Raw genomic sequence first — 23,405 nt, 5'->3', positions numbered from 1 at the left:
AAGAATTTAAACTCCTTGATAGCAGAGAATGTTGTCTTTGTGTCCTTGGTGCCTGTCACATAATTATCCCATCAGTTGGAGACCTTTAAGCTTAAAAAAAGAAGTTTGAATAAAATAATAATAATATTGTTGGACTATGCAAGTATCCTTGGGTTATGATACACATGTTTAAAATTTTTATTTTAAAAATATATTCATTATTGAAAGACCTTTAATGGAAGATTTAAATTACTGACATCAAGATTTTAAATCATATATACAAAAAAAAATACATAAACCTTCATTTTCCAAAACCTTCATACCAGTCCTTAAAGCATTTCTGAGTTTGAGTAAGTTTTACCATTTGGATGATGGAGTAGAAACCTCTATAACCAATTCATAATTATCCATGGTGATGGGATTCTGAAAGACCCTGGATAATTGAAACCATAAATAATTGAAAATCCCATTTTTACAAATAGCTTCAGCCTGTCTCCAGTAATGCTAATAAGAAGCAAAACTGGCTCTTGTCTTTTTCAATTCTTTGATCCCCTCTAGTAAAAATGCTCATTTTAGTCAATAGCATTTATTGAATGCCTTATGTATACAGTACAGTTCAACAATCCTTTATTCAGTGTCTAATCTGTTAGATGTCTTAGGATGCTAATATAAATGAGAACTGATTTCTAACTTACAGGAGCTTACTGAGATTTGAGGACAAATATCTTTTTTTTTAATTAAACTTTTAATTTTATCTAGTTAGTGAGTTCTCTGGGTAAGATCTGTGCTTTCTACACAACTTAGAGTCTTAAGAGAGTTACCTGGGACTCTAAGTGACAGTAGTCATTGAATGATTTTAAGTAGATGAATGATGTGATCATATTTGTACATAAGAAACCTTGCTCAGATTCTTGCAGCTAGTGTGTTTCAAAAATGGGCATTGAACCCAGGTTTGCTGACTATAAGACTGGCTCTCTGTGCATCACACCACATCATGTCTGCTGGGAGAAATAATACATGTACACAAACAATATAAGAGAGTCACAATCAAAGTATTGTGAGAATTGAGGTTCAGAAGATAATCAGATGAGGATCAGAAAAGAGAATTTAGCATTTGAAATTAAACTATGAACAGAATTTCAACAAATTGAGAGTCGTGAACATAGAAGACAGCAAGAATAAAGAGATAGGAAAGTATAGGATTTTTTCAGCAGGTGATTAATAGCTCATTTTGACTGGAACATAGTATGTATAAGTTAAAGCTGATTAAGCAGGTTGGAGGCAAATTACACAGGACTTGTAGTACTTGGCTAAGTACTTTCAACTTAATTCAGTAGGCAGTAGCCATTGAATGAATTTAAGCAGATGATGAGGGACATGATCAGATCTATGCATAAGGAAGATTAATCTAGCAGCTGTGTGAAAGATAGATTAGTCAGAGGTGACAATGGGGAGGGAGGTGATGAGGAAACTATTGTAAAGTCCAGGGAACTATTAATAGAACTGTTCTGCTAAGGTAATGAGGGCCTGAGCTACGATTGTGGCAGTAGAAATGGAAAGGAGGGGATAGATGAGAAAGAGATTGCCAAATAGGACTCATTAAAAGCTCACATCAGCCTTGTTGATATGAATAAAGAGTAGGATCACTGATCAGTTAAGAAATATAGTTTACTTGATGAAAGACAATATGGTTTCTGTATGGCAAAAGCATATTTTATTAATTTATTAGAGTTCTTTCAGGGGAAAGTGTTCATATGGATAAAGGAGAAACATTAAGTGTAACTTACTTAAACTTACCAAAAGATCTTTGCCTTAGTTCTACCCCAACTTTAAAAAATTGAATCAACTTGGGTTTGGGAAGAGTATTGTATATTGAAGAGAGAACTGACTTAGAGACAAGGAATGAAGTATTCTTTTTATACATAGTGAGATGCCTAGGAATCAGTATGAGAATAGAATGTAGATCTAACAGATTGGTAAACTGCATGGACAATTGTGCACAGTAAAGTCTTAAAATTTATAGTTGACATTGTCTTAATAAAGAAATTTTACATATATTCTTAAAAAGCTGGCAAAGGAAGTAGGGAGTAGAGTGGGGTAGAAGAATGGGAAAACATTTTCATTGTGGCCTAAAATTCCATTAAAATAATTAGCGAAAAATAATCCAAATCACTGTATTTCCAGATTAATCAGTTCCAAAAAGTAATAGTTATGACTCAAGAAAGGAGCCTCAGAGTCATTGCAGACTTTTCCCTGAAGACAGTCTAACACATTGATGTGACCAACAAAGGTCAACATGGTGTTGGCGTTAGCCACATCAGCACTTAGCTGCTTTCCTCACATCTTGCTCAGGTTCTTGCAGTGTGCGCATGCATGTGTGTGAGAAAGATTGAGCTTGAACCCAAGTCTTTCTTACTCCAAGGCCAGCTCTCTATGCACCACACCATATCATCTCTACTGGGAGGAATACTACATGTATACATAAATAACTATTGTAATGAATGGAGCATAAGTTCATAAGAGAGGTGCAAGCAAAGTGTCATGAGAATTGAGCATCAGAAGATACTTTGACTAGGGAAGCACCCTCTAGTAATGAGACCCCTCCATCCATCCTTCTGATTAGAGACGGTGGGAGGTGGATATCTGTGAACTCCTCTCTGATTCTTTTCCATTTAAGGATGGTGCCAGGGAATCCTTATCATTTCCCACCCAGCTACATTCCTAGACTGCATCATCTCCAGAAACTCATCATTCTGCAAAATGAAATGAACTCAGAAACTCACATCTCCTCAGATTTTTCTCACTCAGGCTGCATGACTTCATCATGCTCTCGAGTGCCCATGACCTCCTTTCTTCTACTACCACCATCCAGACATCCCTATCTTATACCTTTCTTTGTATCCTCAGCACTTAAACTTAGCACAGTGCCTGGTGTACAGTAGGTGCTTTATAAATATTCACTGACTTCTGACTCTAGTATGCAGTATGTCATATTCAGTAACAAATTCAGTATGTACCTACTATGTACCAGGCACTGTGCTAAGCACTGGGGATACAGATAAGAAAAAGAAAGATAGTCCCTGTCATCTAGGAGCTTACAATCTAATGGGGGAAACAACACACAAAAGGAAATTGAAAAGCTTTGTGCAAAAACAGCAGCAAACATGATCCTAGCTTTGTACAAAATGATGGAGTATCCATATTTGGGATACAGTATGCTGTTCTGATTGCTACAGACCAACAAAAATAATGATTCCAGAATATTAGCATAAGGAAATATTCCTTAAAGTTGGAGAGAGATTAGATCTGAGGTTAATAAATAAAAGGAAATAACACAATACTCAGTGTCTTCAAGACTTAAGGATTTCCTTAATCTAAGACTGAAATTTTCATTTTAATTTTAGACTAGACCTGTGGTTTCACTGGCATAAGAAATATACAATAAGGAAATTCCCTCTACCATTGCATATCAGGACCTTATCTACAACTTAAGGTTATAGAGAGTTGGTTAGGACATTGAAAGTTTATGTGACTTATGCAAGGTTACACAACCATTGTGTGTCAGAAGCAGCCTGCACCCAGGTATGACTCCAGGGTCTGCTATCAACCACACCATGGCTTCATCTCATAGGCTAAAAATAAGCAGCATCAAATAAATTCATACATTCACACCATTTTTGATCTGGAAGAAATCATCTAATCTAAAGCTTTGCTTTGAATGGAAAGGACAATAATTAACAATAGAGAGAAAAACAGAAGAGGTGTCACAATATTTTGTTGTTCAAGCATTTGGTGCAGTCTAACATCATGACTCCATATGGAGTTTAATTAGCAGAGATAAATTAGGGTGGTTTACCATTTCCTACTCCAGTGGATTAAGGCAAACTGAAGTTAAGTGACTTGCCCAGGGCCACATAGCTAGTAAGTGTCTGAGGCTAGATTTGAACTCAGGTCTTCCTGACTCCAGGCCCCCAGCACTCTACCTACAAAACTGCCTCCATAATACTGGAGAAGGGTAAATTTTCAAAAAAGGAAGAACATAGTCTGCAAACTGTATGCCAACAAACTTGACATCTGTTTCTGGAAAAATTCTAGAACATATTAAATTGATAGTTGGTAAACATCTAGAAAGGAAAGAGCTGATTACAATGAGCTGGCCTGGCTTAAAGCAAGTCTTGAGAGACTGACCTCTTTTCCTTTTTTTGTCAGAATTGTAAAACTAATAGTTGAGGGTAATGATGTAGATATAACTTAATGAAATGGATTCAGAACTCTTTGGATGGCCAGAATCAAAGAGTAGTTATTCATGGCTTAATGTCTTCATGGTAGGAGGTCTCCGGTGGAATACTCTAAGGATCATTGTTTGGCCCTATGCTGTTTATCATCTCTATCAGTGCCTAGATGATATACTCCTCAAATTTTCAGATAACACCACCTTGATAGGTAAAACTAACTGAGTGGATGACAGAATTGGAATACAAAAGGATCTTGACAGGCTAGAGCTTGAGCTGAATCTAAATAAGATGAAATTCAGCAAAGATAGAGGCTAGTCTTGCATTTGGGTAAACAAAAATAATCAGCTTCTTAAGTATAACTTAGGAAAGGCCTGGAGATAGCAGTTGTTCTGAAAAAGATCTGGAGGTTTTGATGGACTTCAAGCTAAAAGGGGCAGGGCTTCTAAGAATAAGGAGCTGAGGTCCTGCTGCATCCTATACCCTCATCAGACCTCATCTGCAGTGTTGTATTAAGTTCTGAAGGCCTTGGTTTAAAAAGGATATTGATAATCTGGAGAACAAAGGAAAGCAGCCAGGGTGATGAAGGACTTGGAGTCCATGTCGTATGAAAATTGGTTGAAAAATCTGGGCATGTTTCACTTGGAGAAGAGAAAACTCAAGGAAGAGATTATCACTGTCTTCATGTTTGTAGAATGTCATGTGGAAGAGTTATTACACATGTTCTGTTTGACCTCAGAGGACAAAACCATGGGCAACATGTGGAGGTTATAAGAGGCAGATTTAGGTTCAGTATCAGAAAATTCCTTGCTAATTCCAGCTTTGCAGAAGCAGAATGGGAAGTCTAAAGGGGCTAGGGCTCCAGCCACTGTGATATTTGTAAGGATTGAAGACAAAAGAAGAAAGGGACAGCAGAGGTTGAGATCGATAGATAGTGTCATAGAAACAACAAACATGAACTTGATCAGTCTTCCAGAGAGAGAGTAGAGGATAGCGTGGTGTGCCATGGCCCATGGGGTCACCAAGAGTCCTTTAAAGGATGAGTTGGGCTAGATGGTTGCTGAGGTACCTCCAGCTCTCAAATTCTTGTGATGCCGTAATTTACAGAAAAGGAAAATGTAACCAGAGAAGGTAGCTGATTTGCCAACGCAGTTCATGTCATTATTTAGTGGCATAACCAAGACTAAAAAAATAGAACTTAGGTCTTCTGACTCTTGGGGCAGCTCCCTTTTCTATTACATATCCATAATGGGCTATTAAGGGAAAACAACATAAGAGTGATGTCAAGAACCACCTTGCTTTTGGATCGGATATGTTCTTTTGCAAATGTCAGATCCAGAACACTAGTTTGGATGGAAATGTCAGATCCAGAACAGTGGTTTGAATGGATTATAGATGTCACCCTGAATAGTAGTCTGAATGTTCTTTATCTGTGGAGGAAAAGCCAAGATTTTTGTATAATCAGCCTCCAAATAAATAGTATTGGGACCACATATGCAAAGGCTTACCAAAGATTCAAGTTTTGCCTAAACTTGAATCTTTGGTAAGCCTTTGCATGCTTTATGGATGAAGAATAGTTGGGAAGACCATGGTGAATATCATCCTAGATGTCACAAAATAGAGGGCAAGAGCCTCTGATGACCAGTATTGGTTTGTTTTTTGTTGTTGTTGTTGTTTTTGTTGTTGTTGTTTATCTCTAAGATCACTTAAATTTTCCACCCTGAGTTTTGGAATGAACGCCTAAGAATCACTAGGGGCAGTCAGGTCTGACTTCATCCATATATTCAGCTGGTTTGCCACCTAGAGATGAGAGATTCAAAAAGCAGAATTGTGGGACATCTGAGAATAAGGCATTCCCACTGATCCTCTTTTCATCTGTTCTTGGAGTAACATTTTTGCCTCCATGGATTGTTGTAGGGTTAACAGTTACTCACACTGAATCACTTCCATTCCTTCTTTATGCTTTGTTGGGGGGGACTGTTCTTCCTTTTCCCTTGGCTATTTGTTCTTTAGATATCTGATCCTGATAATGTGATAGGGAAGAATGGGTCTCTGTAAATATGGCTGACCTCCATGACTAAAGCCTCTTGAAGCAACCAGATCAGGAAGACCCTGGTTTCATGAACATCTCCCTGACTTCCTCTATATTTAAAAAAAAAAATGTGTTATTGATCATTTATGTTTTTGTACCATAGGCATTTCCCAGTAATCCTCACCCCTGCCTTAGATCCCTTCTTTATCCCTTCTTTTTTTTATTTAAAAAAAAATAGCTAAGCAAAACCAGTTGACAAAATAACCATTTCTAGAAGCCTACAGAACATGCTACTTCTGTAGACTACCATCTCTCTACAGAGAGGAGGAAAGTGTATTTCATCAACTACCCATTACATCTGATTTTTGAGGTCTCTTAGTGTTTGACTGTTTTGTTTTGTTTTGTTTTGTTTTTAGTTACATTGTTGTAGTTGTGTCTGTTGTTCTCATAGTTCTGCTTTCTTCACTCTGCCTCCGTTCACATTAGTCTTCTACTTTCCTCTATTCAAATAATGTCTTACTGTCTAATAATGCTCTTCTCTCTGTTCAGGTTATTACTTTGGGACTGTGATGATCGAAGCTACAGCTACTACATTGAAGTTTCCACCAATCAACAGCAGTGGACCATGGTAGCAGACAAAACTAAACTGCCCTGCAAGTAAGTTATATTCTTATAGGAATTCCTCCAAAAGAAAAACACAGTCTCTTCTGTGTACTTAGGCACTTCCAATTAGTAAACATTATTAGAATTAACAAATTAAAAAAGAAGATGACCCAACTAGTTCATCTTTCCCTGGCTAAATATTTGTTTGATTTTATTAAGTCTGTTTTCTTATTTAGAAGAATTTGCTATAATGGTGCTTGCACTTAGGGGACTAATTCTAGGACCTTGCTGTACTCTCATATTGATTCCTAGCTTAGTGAAGATCTTTACTATCTTTAATTGTTCACATCATCTCTGTGCTTATTTTGGGCCTGTGTCACCTTCTAAACCGCAGAGATACCCTGTAACTTAAGAGGTCCCTAGGAGATACCAACAGGCCTATAGAAAGCTAAAGAAGCTAAATAGAAACATTCGATACCCTGGACATTAGGGTTCCTCTTGCTGATTAAAATTGAACTTCTCATTGTAGACAGAGGTAATTGGAATGATTCTAGTAGGTTTTGAATGTCCCAGGATCTACTGCTTTAGAAAAATTTTCCACATATTTGCTGAATTGGCATATTTCTCTGGGAGGCTTTGGCTCCCTGTTTATGAAATTGGATTTTGCAAAGTACTAGGTGCAGAATTCCCCTAAAAGCAACACCCAAAAGCTTATGAACATATGTGTATATACATGTATATACATGTAGATGCATCCATGGTGATGTAGACAGCTTTTGTCACTTAAGTAATTGTATGTAAATATCAACAAACTGCTTTGGGAAAGTGGCTTTAGGCCCTCGGAGTTCTTAACCTGGGGTTTGTAAACTTGTTTGGGCTTTTTTTTTTTTAAAACATGTAAATAACTATATTTCAACATAATTGCTTTCTTTTGTAATCCTATGTATTTTATGCATTTAAAAACTTGATTCTAAGAAGGGATCCTTAAGCTTTACCAGATTGCTGAAAAGGTCCATGCCTCAAAAAAAGTTAAGAATCCCTGTCCTGGAAAGTCAGCTCCACCTAAGCATTCGGAGGGAAATTTCCCTTTTGTGTTACTGAAGGTTTAATTTTATTAAGAGCATAAGTTTTCCAGAGAAAGAACTATGGAGTCTGAATGCAGATGGAAGCATACTATTTGCTCTCCTTTCCCTTTGTTTTGTTTTATTGCTTCATTCTCATAGTTCCTTCCATTAGTTCTAATTGTTCTTTACATCATGACTAATGGGAAAATATGCTTAATATGAATATATGAATAGAACCTATATCAGATTGCACGCTGTCTTGGGTAGGGAGGGAAAAGGGGGAGAAAATTTAAAACTCAAAATCTTATGGAAGTGAATGTTGAAAACTAAAAATAAATAGATTAATTATCAATAGAAAAAAAGAGCATACGTTTTGTTTTCTGTGGGGAGGGGTTCCCATTCAGTAAGCATTTAAGGACCTACACATGAAGGGAGAGATCACTTCAATTTCCAAGGATCAGGGGCCACTTCATAGGAAAAGAAGTGATACCTAAACTGGGTTTTGCAGGAAAAAAAGGATTAGAATAGTTTCATTCGATCAGAGATGAGATGTTACCAGGGGTGGAGGTTGTGAGGACAGGGAGAAGATGGGTGGGTTCAAGTTGTGTGGGATATTATGGTCACAGAGGTATAAGAGAACAGCATAAATCTGAGTAATGGCAAGGTGTCCAGTTTGGATGAAAGCATTTCCGTAGACCAAGGCTTAAAATGCTACCACCAATTAGCCTCCCATTTTGTTAGTTACATTTCTTATTTTACAAAACAGTATTATAACCCCACAGTTACAACTTAAGGACATCTGCTCACTATTCCTTAGAAGTGTGTGTCTGCAGTCTTTTCATAGGTGTATACTAGAGTGTAAACTCTTCAAGGGCAGGGATCTAAGCTTCTCTTTCTATCTCCCTATTACAAGATTTTGCATATTATTTGAGTTCAGTAAGGGCTTGTACACTAAGAGCGTATAATGTTTTTGCATTTGATTTAAATGATTTTGTTTTTGTTTCTTGATTTGGAAAGCAGCTCATTTGTTAGATTGCCTGGCAGTAGTTCTGTATTAAGTTGTCATCATCTTTTTATCTTCTTCATTTTTCCTTCCCTTACCTGGTAGCTTTGAATAATTTATATGTTTTTAACTTTTTGTTTTTTAGCACTTAGATGCTACAGCAATAAGTGATTTACAAATAAATAAATAATACATTAGAAGAACAAGAGTAACAACAGAAAAGCAGCTGGCTATTAACACACTAAAAATCAATGGAATTGGAGCATGTCATTTTGTGATTACAGGCATAACCTGAATTCATCATGTTTCCCATTTTCTAGTTAGTTCCTGAGAAATGTGGTAGAAGATATGTAGATGAAAATACAAGAAAGTTTTTATATTTTAACAAAGATGCCCTAGAGCAGACCTCAAGAGATCGACAGATTAGCTTTAAAATTGTAGGCTGTCCTTTGTTGAAAATAAAGTACGTGAGCTGTGCTTTAGATGGAATTTTATAGGCTCTCAAAAGACCATCCTGTCAATCCCCTTGCCTTTTTGGAGAGATGCCTAGCAGGGTCCAGGCAAAAGGATTTCTTCTAGATTCTCCCACATAAATCATGGGTAACCCTCTGAAGCCTTAAACTGAGAACAGTACCCTACTGGAAGGTTCCATCGATGGACAAGTGTGGTGGGAAGTGCAGGTTACAATATGCCAGTATTCTAGAGCAGTGCCATATGCTGAATATTTAGCTTTCAGTCCCCCTGGTACTGCACCCTTTTCCTCAACTTCCGTTATTGTTGTTGTTGTTGTTTTCTTCCTTTTCTTTTTTGTTGTTGTATGTGTCCAGGGCTTCTTAAACTTTTTCCACTCGGGAGCCCGCCGTACTGAATTCTGGACAGTTTTTCCTTATGATAAGCAGTTAACAGTGCTTTTTCTCCCAAAGTGTACTTCCCAACACTTGGCAATATTCATCTGTTTAATTTTTGACCATTTCTTTAGTTTGTCTTGGTCACATTAAATTCTGTCTTCCATGGTGTTAGTGATCTTATGAGTCCAAGACTTGAACACTATACAAAGTTTCTAGTTAAAGATAATAAGAACCTAAAATTCAGTGTTAATTGTAATTTTTTAAGTTATGGAATCTGAGTCTATTGTCTGGACCACTGAGTATTGTACGTTGTTTGTTTTTAGACTCCTTCAGATTTTCCTCCAAACCAAACCTATTATTTCAGTCCACTAAGTTCATCATCCAAACTGCTCTGGTGAAAAGGTTCTTCTGTAGCTTTTTATTTTGTTGTTGATTTGTTAAAGATATTTTGTTGTTGATTAAAGACAACTCTATATTAAACTGAACTCTAAATTAAAAGGATTTTGTTGTTGATTTTTAAAAAGATATTTGTCCTTGCCATTATTTGAGGAGTACATACTGATTGAGTGGCATTATTTACATACCATCTGTAGTAAACTAGAAAAAGTGTTCAGTTAATCCAGGAGTTTATTGGTATCCTTAACTACCTCTCCCATATGCAGTAGTCGCCCACCAGCCAGCCATTAATGGTGAAAGCACAGGTTGTTTCATTAGAGTAGGCACTCAAATGATGTTCTCCATATACCCATTGTCTTCATACTCCTGAGAGCCATATTATAGTTGTGGAACTGTCCCCCCCCCTTTTTTTTTCCACAAACCTCTGCTTCTGTGTTTTTAGTTAATATTGGGCTTATAGATCTGCCTGATTTAATGAATCACACTTTTTCTTGGAGGCATCACCTATTCCATTGTCTGTTTCTAAAGCATCCTAATTTTAGAAAGGCTTCCTAAGAAGGGAAGGTATAGCTAGTTTACATGCCATTTGGAAAAGACTTCAAAGACAGTGTCTGGAGGAAGACTGCATTCTAAAACCATCCCACACAGCTAAGATCTTTCTTCTAAAATGTTGTTCAGTCTGTCCTGGGTGGGCCTGACATTCCTCTCTGGTATCCAGGGATCTGAAACTTGAGCACTATCTTTCTTTGGGATTTCAGAACAAGGAGTCAGTTTTCTTGTTTGAAACACTGCAAGGGCTGAGGACAGCGGGATAAATTAAAGGTGGAGCATTACAGCCTCAGTAAATTCCTTCAAAGTGCAGCAATATTGAAAAAGGGAACATTTAAACCCAAACAATTTACTTTACCTGCAATTTTCTACATCCTCTTTCTTTGCCATGGTCAGCTATAAAGTTAAGAAAGCCTTGTTCTTCCCAACTCCATTTCTTATACTGTTTGATCCTCAGAATAACTAAGGTCTAAAAAAAAAAAAGAATAACTAAGGTCTTCAGTTTGTAACATGAGGTCATTGCTGAGAATGTGTCTGGGGGGCTGGCAAGTGAAATGGAAAAGCAGTGGTTCATTTTGCCTGGTGATGTTTAAAGAGAGATTTTAATGAAACAGGGCTCTTTAACATTGACATTTTACCTCATTGCCCAGAGTTCCTTTTCAGTGATATTTTAATCTTCAGAGTAAGATTGTGGTGTTGTAAGGCCAAATACCATACTGAAGAATCATTTTCTCTTCAGAACCTGTAGTAAAAGGCAGTGCAGGCTCTCCCTAGACTACCTCTGCATGCAAAAGAAAGAACCGGAAGGCAGAGCATGGGAGATAGTTATTTATGAGGTTTGAAGAGAGTGTTTGCTTGCTCACTGTCATCTCAAAATGGAAGCCAATTAATAGACTGGTTGTGTAATTGTCGCTTTTAAAATGCTGGATGGAAGTTCTGTTTTTCTCTTTTCAGTTTTAATTCCATTTTTCTCTACACGATATGACAGTAATGAAAAAAACAGTCATGTTCTGTTCTTTTATTAAAAGGGGAGAAATGGGCAAACATTTGTGATGTTTGCCAGAGTTTTAGGACTTGAAGAATAAAGAACCATGTACTTGTTAGAAGAATCTGCTGACAATGAACCCTAAAATTCAGAAGAAAAATATAAAGCACGGGTCTGGTAATAGTCAGGTTTCCAAGTTAGTGATAAAGTAACGCTTGACCAAAACTACTGAGTCTGCCTTCTGAGAGCCAAATCTGTTCCTGAGCCATGTTTGTAAGCATTTTCTTGTTCCTTATCACACTATACCACTTGGCCATTGTTAACTTGGCTCAGGTTTGGAGGGGCTAGATATAGATAGTTTACTTAAAATACGGCCTCCCTAAAGCTCCTCTTTTCTCTAGTCACATGGATTTTTTGCTTTTGTGGGCTTAAAGATTTGAGCTTATTAAAAACAACAATCTTTACTCCTTTGGCAGAAGATGGGGGTGGAGGGAAATATCCATGAAGAAGAGACCCAACATTAAATAGATCGTCAGATTTTTTCCAATATATTAATTAAATTTGTATAAATCAGTTAATTAAAACAATGTGGAGTATGGTTAGTCTAGTCAGGCTTTCTGGATAAATAAGTCTTTAGCCCAACCACCTGACAGAAAGTTTTGGAGACAAAGGATCACTAGGCTTTCTTCACAGAAAGTTGCCACCAAACTTGAGATGAAAAAGTCATATAAGACCTTTCCAGATAGAAAACTGATACTCTCTCGGTGCCCATTGAAGCACATTTTCTTCCTCTTTATTTTTCTTGGTTTTTTTTTTAATGCAACATGGCTAATGTTGAAATATGTTTTGCATTGCTCTAAATGTATAATGAGTATTGTATTTCTTGCCTTCTCAATGAGTAGGAGAAGGGGAAGAGAATTTGCAACTAAAAAAATTTTTTTAATTAAAAAATAATAAAAGGTCATATATGAGATGCATATCAGAAAGAGTATAACCCTACAGTGAAGGGGGAAGGTATAATGAGCAGTGACAATTAACCTACTTATTGTGTGTCCTTGTGTTAACGGTCTAGGGGTGCTGGGAACCCAGAAATTCAAGGGCAAAAGTCACAGGTCTGCCTCAAAAGAATTCGACCCAAGCCTTCTTTCAGAGACAATGTTTATTGTTTCGCCAGTAGAAGTGGGCAGAATTTTAAGAATCTGAGCATTTGGTAAATGAGATTGACCTTTTTTATAGGGAAAAAGATTTGTGGCAAGATTTGGTTGGGATCTAGGAGTGGGTCAGTGCCACAGTGAAAGGACAGTTGAAAGGATTATTCTGGGATGAAGAGAGGCCCAGGGACTGGGCCATGTGGGAAAGTTCAGGGGCTTTTCCTTTTTGGGTCCAGATCCCAAAGGCATGGTCGTTTCCTTTTAGGGATTCAGATCCCATCCCCATCACCTGCATGTGAGTCACCTCATTTATTGTCATGGATTACCCTCACCATTACTGCTTCTGTAGTACCTACAGGATGTTACATTGTCTAGTCTATTAGCCGTGCCATAATTCATAGTCAAAAAAGTGACATTAAAAGCATCAATAAATAGTTGACTCTAGATCACCCAGTCTTATTATCCAGTTTGTGGAGTTTCTATACTTCTTTTACCTCCCTCTGCATTCCTCATTCTTTCCATTTAAAAAAAAATCATTACCATATTCATTAGGCCATTTTCCTGCCCCAGAAGGGGAAGGAAGTAATATTCAGTTCCTTCAGTTTTTCCCTTGCCAGCAACTCTAATAAAAATAAAGAAGTTTGTTAGGAAGTTGAAATGATTTTCCAAAATGAGGATTATCTGTGGATTTTTAATTTTCAGGATCTCTCTGGCACCTGTCAGCATGAATAATATGGAGTTATATATGTAATATATTTTTCCTGAGTTCCAACCAAAGATTCTTAAGAACATATTTTTCCCAAAATTGACGTTTTCTTTTCATGACTGTTTGAAACAAAATATAATCAAATTTTACCATGGTATTATAAATTATGTACTGAGCATCAGTAGTAAACATTTCCTGCTAGATTTTATAGTGTAGTTTCAAAGTGGTGAACATCTGGAATTGCATACATTTACCAGCTGCTTTTGAGAAAGTAGTTAGACATTTCCAGCTAACACACCTTTCACCTCTTTACCTAGATTCATATAACAGTACAATCTCACAAAGAACTCTGGTAACCTGTATGTACAGAAAGAATTGTCACACACTGATTTTTCACAGAGGTTTGGAATCCTTGGTACAATAGGAACATTAAATAGATGATTTTTTTCAGTTTCCCTAACTTCAGCCATCCCAGGAGATGATGATCTTTTTCTCTACTGAAGGAGATTTGGGCCTCACTTTCCACATGAGCAAAAGACAGGCATAGGGATATTAGTTGGTCTCTAAGATTATTTCCTCTTCTAACATTCCTAGATTGTTAGATTTTTAAATATCCCTTATTTCCTGTCTTGGGGTCTATTGCCTAGGCAGAGAAAAATGTGATGCTTCTATCTGCATTTTGGTTGAATGGATATTACTAGTATATATTGGTCCTCTCCATATTCTTAGATGACTTATTGAATCCTTTAGAAGATTGTAAACACTGAGTGCTGGAGTTAAAAGATATGTTTTCTTTCTTCTGAGGTACTTGAGGAGGAAACTTAGGATATGTTTTTCCCTATGTATCTTGGATATTTTTTCCTTAAGAAAATCACAACCAGCACTGCAGAATTCTAAACTTGTGCAAATGCAACATTAAGTTCCTTGTATCATAGCTGCTGTATAGTTTGAGGGGCTTTTAATAGATTAAGCTGTGTGGCCCCAAAAGCCACATAGGTATAGATATATTGCTCCATGAGAGCAGGGCATCATGTCTTGCACATGTTTTCAGAATTGGCAAGAAAATTATGGGGGCTCAAAGAATGTTAACCAGTTAGGTTCTCAGGAAGAAATTCTATGTACTGTGCATATATAATCACATAAATTCATTTTTGCACTTCTTGCTAGATTTTCATATTTGTTAACCTTCACATTTGCATGAATATGGTGTTCTTACATTAATGCTAATTAACTCTCTGGATTTGCAAGGAGATAAGAGATGGCAAGGCACAGATTGCTCTAAGCCCTTCTGATTCTGGGATAGAAAACTGCCTGTTATTCTAAGGTACAGTTTTCTTCTTTTGTCTCATCTTCTCTTTTCCTTTATTAATATTATCACTTGATTAGAGTATAACATGTAACAGTCAGTGTCCCCTCCCAGAAAGCATGGGTTATGAAATATGACTCTAAACTGGTTCTGAAATAATTGTGATGGGGGGGACCTTTTCTCCCAGCAGTCCACTAGCAAGATATTTTAAAGTTGTACCAATCTACCTAGTACAGATTCAAAGAGTTGAGGTGTAATAAGTGAAAAAACTTAACTTTTTTATAGTTATGCAACAGATTAGGCGATAACCACATCTGCCATGTAGTTAACCCCAGACCCTAAATTCCCAACTCTGTTATATTCAGCAGCATATTAGGAATTTGGCTCATCGTGACTAGGGACAGCTCAGAACTGAGGGACCCATCCTTCTTTTGTATAAACAAGAAAGAGCTAATAGAAAATTATAGTCTGGTGACTAGTCCTTTGACTTGAAACAGAATACTGTCACCACATTAAAGTTCTTTCCTTCTTCCCCACCACTTCCCCTGCCGCCAAAACAGAGGCGTTCTGTCAATAAGTTCCTCTGTACCTCTCCAGCCTAGTAATATCCTTCCCTGTCATTGCATTGTTCTTGTAAGGATGATAGGTGTATCTATCTCATAGAGCAGTAAGCATGTCCAGATATGACCCTGGTCTTCCTGAGGCATTTTATAAGCCTATTAAAACATAACTGTCTGGGGCAGCTAAGTGGTGCAGTGGTAGAGCAGCGGCCCTGGAGTTAGGAGGGCCTGAGTTCAAATGCGGCCTCAGACACATGATACTTACGAGCTGTGTGACCCTGGGCAAGTCACTTAACTCTGATTGCCTTGCAGCAAAAAACAACAACAACAACAACAACAACAACAACAACAAACCCAACATATCTGTTCACCACACAAGTGGTACTTCCCAAAATCTCATCTTTCCCAACACTAACCATTGTGTCTTCCAGTTGGAGCACAGATTGTATCTTGGCAAACCTGTACTAGAGCCACTTTGAGTAAATTAGTTGAAAAAAAATTGATGAAAGCACTCAAAAACCAGATGTTCCATGTGAGTGGAGTTGGTGTTGATGGGTAACTAAATATTATTCATTCTTCTTCCAAATAAGCCCAGGGACGTTTGAGTGCCCCTTTGAGCTTAGGAGTGTTTCATGGGCATAGTAGTATTTCAGCCACTATTCAGCAAATCCAGTTCTTTTTTTTTTCCTTTTGTTTTTGGAAAAATACCCTTTTGCATAGGAGCGTTATAGAATTGGATGTGTTTTGTTATACTCCTGTGGTGATACTCTGGCTACCCTCTCTGATGATAAGATAAGTGTGATGTTCAGTTTGTAATGAGCACTTGGAGTTTCTGCAAACTGTGTAACACTATATAATAAGCAGTAATTTTCCACTTATCCTTGATAATAGGAGATTTTTACTTGGTTTTTTGTGGTAGCACAAAACATTTTTTCAGTCACTATGATGCATTTTCAAAGAATTGTTTTTTTTGCAAGACAGATTAAGTTGTTTCCAGAGTTTCAGTGTGTCCAAAATATTTAATGTCTAATCTTGCCTTAAAAATCAAAGTTAAATAAAATGGTTCTGAAGTGGCTATTAATAATAAAATGACTATATATATATATATATATATTCTTAAGCCCTCTTTAACTGTCTTCTGGCTATGCTTTTCCTCTTGGGATTAAGATCTTGAAGCTTAGCCCAGTAGCTTGAATGATAAAACTGCCAGGTTTCAAGTTATTGTTTTAAATTTCATATGAGAGATTATATCTTAAGTATAAAGTAAACCCTATACTTAAGTATAACATGAACTCACCCTGTGGAAGACTAATATGGAAGGAAGATAATGCTGCAGTGGTGCAGTCTCTCTCATTTGTCCTAAGTGAATAAGGCCAGAAAAGATTATTGTTCTGATTTTTTAATTTTAATTTTAAAGTATACTTAGTACAGAAATGGATACAAGCTATTACATGACCAACTTCCCTGTATCCTTCACTCTTTTTTATTTTTTTAACTTTCCTGTGAGACTGAGACCCTCATAAACTGCAGTGTTTCTTATATAATAAACCCAGGGTGTTTTCCTGTTAGGCTTCCTTCCCTGCTTTTCATTGCATGCTTTGCATTATCTATTCATCTTTTCTATATCCCTCCTAGTAACCACTTAGCCCTATCAAGCTTGAGTGAGGCCAGCAGCTACCCACAGTGTTGATTTTGTGATACCAGAAGAAGTCTTGTAAATCATGATGATGGGAGTCCTAGTACTTTCATTCCCACTAGTTACTGTCGTTTATCTGTCACAGAGTTGGCCTTCCTTCAGATTTCTTACATGGCATTTTAATGCCTGTGACTTTTTAAAAGTAGGATGTCAGTGAACAGCAGCAGCCAATGTTCAGAAGTCGTAAGTTGGCCCCTGCTACAAGATGGCTATGCCCTTTCAGTGAAAAGTTCAGATTTGTCCATCAAAATCATGACTTCATCTTCTGTTGTGCATAGAGTACTATTCAGAGATGCAAACAAAAGGAAAGACAGTATTCCTGCCATCAAGAAGCTTATAGTTTGGTTAAGGATTACATATTAACAAAATACTACATATTAACAGAACTTGGGTGGGGGAGAGGCAGAGTCAAGGTGACAAAGGGGCAGGACACAGATGAACCCTCCAGTATTCCACTCCAAACAACTTTAAAATAATGCCTCAAATCAGATTTTGGAGTGACAGCCAAAAAAAGGCCAGAGTGAGACATTCTTCCAGCCTATGACAACTTAGGAGGGCCACAGGAGAGGTCTGTTAACACCAGGGTGGGCACACAGCCAGAGCATAGCAGGAGCACCAGCAGTGGGCCTTGGAGGCAGCTGCGAGAGCCGCAGCACCTTCAGGAACTCATGGCCCAGTGACAATAAGGAGGTTGGACAGCTAGTCAGAAAGAGATTAGAGGGACTCTGCTAGCACTGGGTGCACCTGGTGCTGATTAGCAACCCTATTGCCCATAAGCAGTTCCGTGTCACAGTTCCAAGATGAAGAGGAGTGCTTGACACTTGCAGTTATAGTAAGTCAGAGGACCTGGACATAGTTCCAGGGCCAAGAGGAGCACTAGTACTCATGGCTGCTGGGGAACAGGATCCCTTCCTGAGTAAAGACCAGAGCTTAGAACAGGAGAACAATACCTGCATCTCTCCCAGGATAACACTACCTGGGAAGCAGTGAAAACTTGCAGACCCCCAGAGCTAGCTCTGAAAATAGCAGCACAAAGAAAGCCTGAAGTTTGGCACATTGCACCACCCCCAAACCCAGATGAGCAGAGTCCAACTTTAACATAAAATTCAGTGTCAAGAAAAATGAGCAAACAACAAAAAAAAAAACTTTACCATAAAAGTCTACTACAGTGGGCAGGGAAGACCAAGACAATGAAGACCAAGAAGACGACAATGTGAAAACAACTGCAAGCAAAGCCTCAAAGAAAAATGCTAATTGGACCAAAGACCAGCAAGAATTTCTGGAAGAATTAAAGAAAGATAAGAATGGTGGAGGAAAAATTTGGAAAAGAAATGAGAGTGATGCAAGAAAATTATGAAAGGAGAATTAACAGCTTGGTTAAAAAAAAGCACAAAAAAAAAAATACTGAAGAAAATAACACCTTAAAAAAAAAATTGGCCTAATGGTAAAAGAGGCACAAAAATTGAAGAAAACAATTCCTTAAAAATTAGAATTGGGCAAGTAGAAGCTAATGACTCCATGAGACTTCAGGAAATAATAAAACAAAGTCAGAAAAATAAAAAAAAATAAAAAAACAGAAGAAAATGTGAGATATCTGGAAATTGATTGAGGAAAGATAATTTAAGAATTATTGGACTACCTAAAAGCCAGGATCAAAGAAAGAGCTTAAACATCTTATTTAAAGAAATTATCAAAGAAAACTGCCCTGATATCATAGATCCAGAGGGGAAATTGGAATTGAAAGAATCCACTGATTACCTCCTAAAAAAGATCCCAATGAAAACTCCAGGAATATTATAGTGAAATTCCAGAAGCCATAGGTCAAGGAGAAAATATTGCAAGTGGCCAGAAAGAAATAATTCAGATATCATGGAGATATCAGTCAGAATCATACAAGATTTAGCAGTTTCCATGTTAAAGGAGCAGAGAGTTTGGAATATGATGTTCTAGAGGGCAAAGGAGCTAGGATTACAATCAGAAATTACCTACACAGCAAAACTGAATATAATCCTTCAGAGGAGAAAATGGATATTTAATGAAATAGAAGACTTCCAGGCATTTCTCATGAAAAGACCAAAGCTAAATAGAAAATTTGACATTTCAACAGAAGACTCAAGAAGCATAAAAAGGTAAATGTGAAAGAGAAACCATAAGAGATTCAATGGTGTTAAACTGTTTACACTCCTATATGGGAAGAGGATGCATGAAACTTCTATGAATTTTATCATTAATAGGTCAATTAGAGGTAGTCTGTAAAGGGCTTGGGATGATCTAAAAAAAATGTAGACGTAAGAGAGTTGCATTGGGAGAAAGAAAGGGGAAGGGAGAGGTAGAATAGGAAAAATTTTCTCACATAAAAGAAGCATGCAAGGAAGAGCTTTTATAGTAGAGGAGGCAGCAGGCAATGCTGGACCCTCATTCTCATTGGAATTTGTTCAAAGAAGAAAAGAGAAAATGTATATATGTGTATATATGTATGTATGTACTCAGCTGGATGTAAAAATTTATCTTACCCAATAGGAAAATAGGAGAGGAAATATGTGGGGAGGGGTGATAAAAGGGGGTGCAGATTAAGGGAGGCAGTGGTCAGAAGCAAAACAGTTTTGTTTTGTTTTTTGTTTTTTTGTTTTTGTTTTTTAGGCAATTGGGGTTACGTGACTTGCCCAGGGTCACACAGCTAGTTAACTGTCAAGTGTTTGGTCTGAGGCCAGATTTGAATTCAGGACCTGTGCTGACTTCAGGACCGGTGCTGACTTCAGGACCTCCTGACTTCAGGACCTGTGCTCTATCCACTGCGTCACCTAGCTGCCCCAGCAAAACAGATTTTTGAGGAGGGACAGGATAAAAAGAGAAAGAGAAGAAAATAGGATGGAAAGAAATACACAGTAATAACTATGAATGTGAATGGAATAAGCTAACCCATAAAAGGGAAGCAGATAGCAGAATGGATTAGAAACCAAAATTTAACAATTGTTGTATACAAAAGACATGCTTGAAACAGAAAGACACACAGAGTTAAAGCAGAATCTGTTAAGCTTCAACTGAAGTAAAAAAGCAGGGGTAGCAAGCATAATCTCAGACAAAACTAATTAAAATAGGTTATTAGGGAAACCTCTTTTTGCTAAAAGGCACTGTAGACAATGAAGTAATACCAGAAAATTTTACAGCAAGTTTCTCTGATAAAGACTTCATTTTCAAATCTACAGGGAACTGAGTCAAATTTATAAAAATAAGAGCCATTCCCTAGTTGATAAGCGCGCAAGGGATATGAACAAGCAGTTTTCAGAAGAAAAAATTAAAGCTAACTATAGTCATATGAAAAAATATTCTAAATCATTATTGATTAGAGAAAGGCATATTAAAACAACTCTGAAATACCACCTTATATATATCATAAATAACATGCTAGAAAGGATGAGGGAAAATTAGTACAATAATCAGTGGTTGTTGGAGTGGTGAACTGGTCCAACCATTCAAAAGAACAATCTGGAACTATACTCAGTGGTTTCAGGAAAAAAAAGCATAGCAAGACCTATATGAACTGATGTGTATACAGTAACAGCATGTTGTAGTAATGATTAGCTGTGATACTTGGCTTCTCTGATCACTGCAGTGATCCAAGACAAGTCCAGAGGACTCATGATGAAAAAATGCTGTCCACCTCCAGAGAGAGAACTAATGAATTCTTGGTGCAAATTGAAGTATAATTTTCTAATTTTTTTTCTGATGTGGTTCATATGGAAATGTTTTGTATAATTTCACATTTGTAATTGATATCATTATTTGCCTTCTCAGTTAGTGGGGGAGGGGTGGGAGGAAGAGAAAGAATCTAGAACTCAAAATTTGAAAAGAATGTTAAAAATAAATAATAATTTAACAAAAACAAAACAAAACTTCCTAACAAACTGAAGTGTCTCAGGTAATTGCTAAAACAACTAGTCTGGGTGGAATCAAGAGTGTTTGTTTCCCTTTCTTCAGTATTTTTTGGGTCTCCTTTAACAAGCTGTTGACTTGTTTTTCGGGATTTTCTTACATCACTCTCATTTCTCTTCCCGGTTTTTCCTCTACTTCCCTTACTTGCTTCTCAAAATTCTTTTTGAACTCTTCCATGGCCTGGGACCAATTCATATTTTTCTTGGAGGCTTTGGATGTAGGAGCTTTGATTTTGTTGTCTTCTTCTGGTTGTATGTTTTGATCTTCTTTGTTTCCAAAGAAAGATTCTGTGGTCTGACTTTTTTTTGCGCAATTTGCTCATGATCCCAGCCAATTACTTGAGTTATAAACTCTTTGTTAAGGTAGGGGTCTGCTTCCAGTGTGGAGAACATACTGTCCTAAGCTTTGGTGGTTTTGTGTAGCTGTTTTCAGAGATACTTCTAGGGACCTGTAAATTTTCAGTTCATTCAAGGTGGTATGATAAGGGGTGAGGTGTTTACTCCTTTCCTGGCCTGTGCTCTGGTCTGTGAGTGACCACAAGCACTCTTTTCTGCCTTGAAATTGTGAGGAGGATTCCCTCTCCTCCACCACACCAGCACTCCTCTCAGCCCCAGGATCGCCACCCAGAACTGTGACCCAGATCCAAGCACGGGCAAAGCAAGAGAATCCTGCACCAGCAGAGAGATCCCTGCAATCCCTCTCTGATCAGCCACTCAATTCCCCTTCAGTCTATGGGCCAGAAACTCAGGAAGCAACCCCTACCCCGGGGCTGCGCTGAGGTCTCGAACTGAGACTGAGCTTCTCTCTCATCAGGGTGAGACTTCTAAGTTCTCTTTGGCATTCGTAGATTGAGAAGTCTGGAAACCACCACAGCTGCCTGTGATTTAATCCCCTGAGGCCTGCTCCAGGTTCACTGAGGCCTGGTTTTTGCACCCAAGCTGAACTGCATTCCTCTCCCTGCCCAGCGCGATAGACCTTTCCAGTCAACCACCCAGGTTGTCTTGGGCTGGAAATTTGTTTCACTCTGTCTTTTTTTGTGGGTTCTGTTGCTTTAGAATTTGTTTAGAGGTATTTTTTACAGGTATTAGGAGGCGTTTGGGGGAGAGCTCAAGCAAGTTACTGCTTTTGCTCTGCCATCTTGGCTCCTCTGTTTCCATTTCAATGAAAAAAAAATCACCCAAATCATAAAGGTCTGATGTGTACTTTATGAAAACAATTTGCCATTACCAAACCCAAGCACTTTAAATCTTTACCCTGTTAGACTACTTATCAGTCATGCAGTGGGAACTTTCCCTAACATTTACAGTGGCAGGCAAAAGGAAGTAAATTACCATCCATTTGGCAACATCCATCCCATTTCATCCTTATGCTTCTCAGATGCAGATCTGGATGTACTATCTCCACAACTTTTGCATAGAACAACTGCTTTGGAAATTTAATTGAAATCATTCATTGTGTGGAAAACACTGACATAAAATGAAAGCAGATTTAATCCAACTGGACATTCTGTTTGCTAATGAAATCTCTGGAGCATTGATATCCTGATATCTACTTTTTCCAGTAATTTACTAGATTTTATATAACATAAAATTGTCATTTTAAGTCTTACCTATTAAGTTCAATTAAATTAAAATTTTTTTATTTCATTTCAATAAACATTCATAATATGTACAAGATGAGAGGCAGTGTTACATAGTGGTTGGTTGGCCTTGTCATCAGGAAGACCTGGGTTCAATCCTGCCTTTGAAGCTTACTGTCTATGTGATCTGGGCAGTCAAGTAAGCTCTTAGTGCCCTCAATCAACTCTTAAGACTATAAAGTTGCGAAACAGTTGTAGATCTTCTTTGGTAGAGGGAACTTTCTTTCTAGGAGTTCCCTGAACCAATTAAATCACAGTTGTGCACAAAAAGAAACTGTAGAGAGCACTCTTATTCTGATTATTCCTTTAGGAATTTCACATGAGGACAACCTGCTATGGAGGTTATCTCTTCATGCCAGTGATTAGTTGGAGACAAAATAAAGGGTTTGGTTTTTTTTTTTTGGTTTGGTTTGTTTTGTTTTGTTTCCTCAGTGGCATAGTTTGATGTGTGGAAATAATATATATTAACTTATCTGTGCCAAAATTTCCTTTTTTTTTTTATTAAGTGATTTTTAAAAATTAATTTATTTTGGTTTATCACAATCACTTCCATAAGCTTTTGAATTTTAAATTTTTCGCCCCCTCCCTTCCCAAGACACACACAATCTGATAGAGGCTATACGTGTACATTTCAATTAAACGTATTTTCACATTAGTGATGATGTAAGTAAGAATTAGAACCAATAGAAGGAACCACCAGAAAGAGGAAACAAAATACAACAG

General features: G+C 37.5%; 1 protein-coding gene across 4 annotated transcripts in view; it reads left to right on the top strand.

The window, feature by feature from the left end:
* Window positions 1-23,405, top strand: part of BTBD9 (BTB domain containing 9) — a 501,893-nt gene that overhangs the window by 386,224 nt on the left and 92,264 nt on the right. For all 4 annotated transcript variants that reach the window (XM_027876446.1, XM_027876445.1, XM_027876441.1 and 1 more), the window contains one exon: window positions 6,793-6,900. In XM_027876446.1, coding sequence (XP_027732247.1) covers window positions 6,793-6,900 — 108 coding nt within the window. The remainder of the gene's footprint in view (window positions 1-6,792; window positions 6,901-23,405) is intronic.

This window comes from Vombatus ursinus, unplaced genomic scaffold (assembly GCF_900497805.2).
Source record: "Vombatus ursinus unplaced genomic scaffold, bare-nosed wombat genome assembly UNPS02014811.1, whole genome shotgun sequence".
In the NCBI taxonomy this organism is placed as follows: Eukaryota; Metazoa; Chordata; class Mammalia; order Diprotodontia; family Vombatidae; genus Vombatus; species Vombatus ursinus.
The sequence above is the reverse complement of the archived record's forward strand: the minus strand, read 5'-3'. Positions and strand labels throughout refer to the sequence as shown.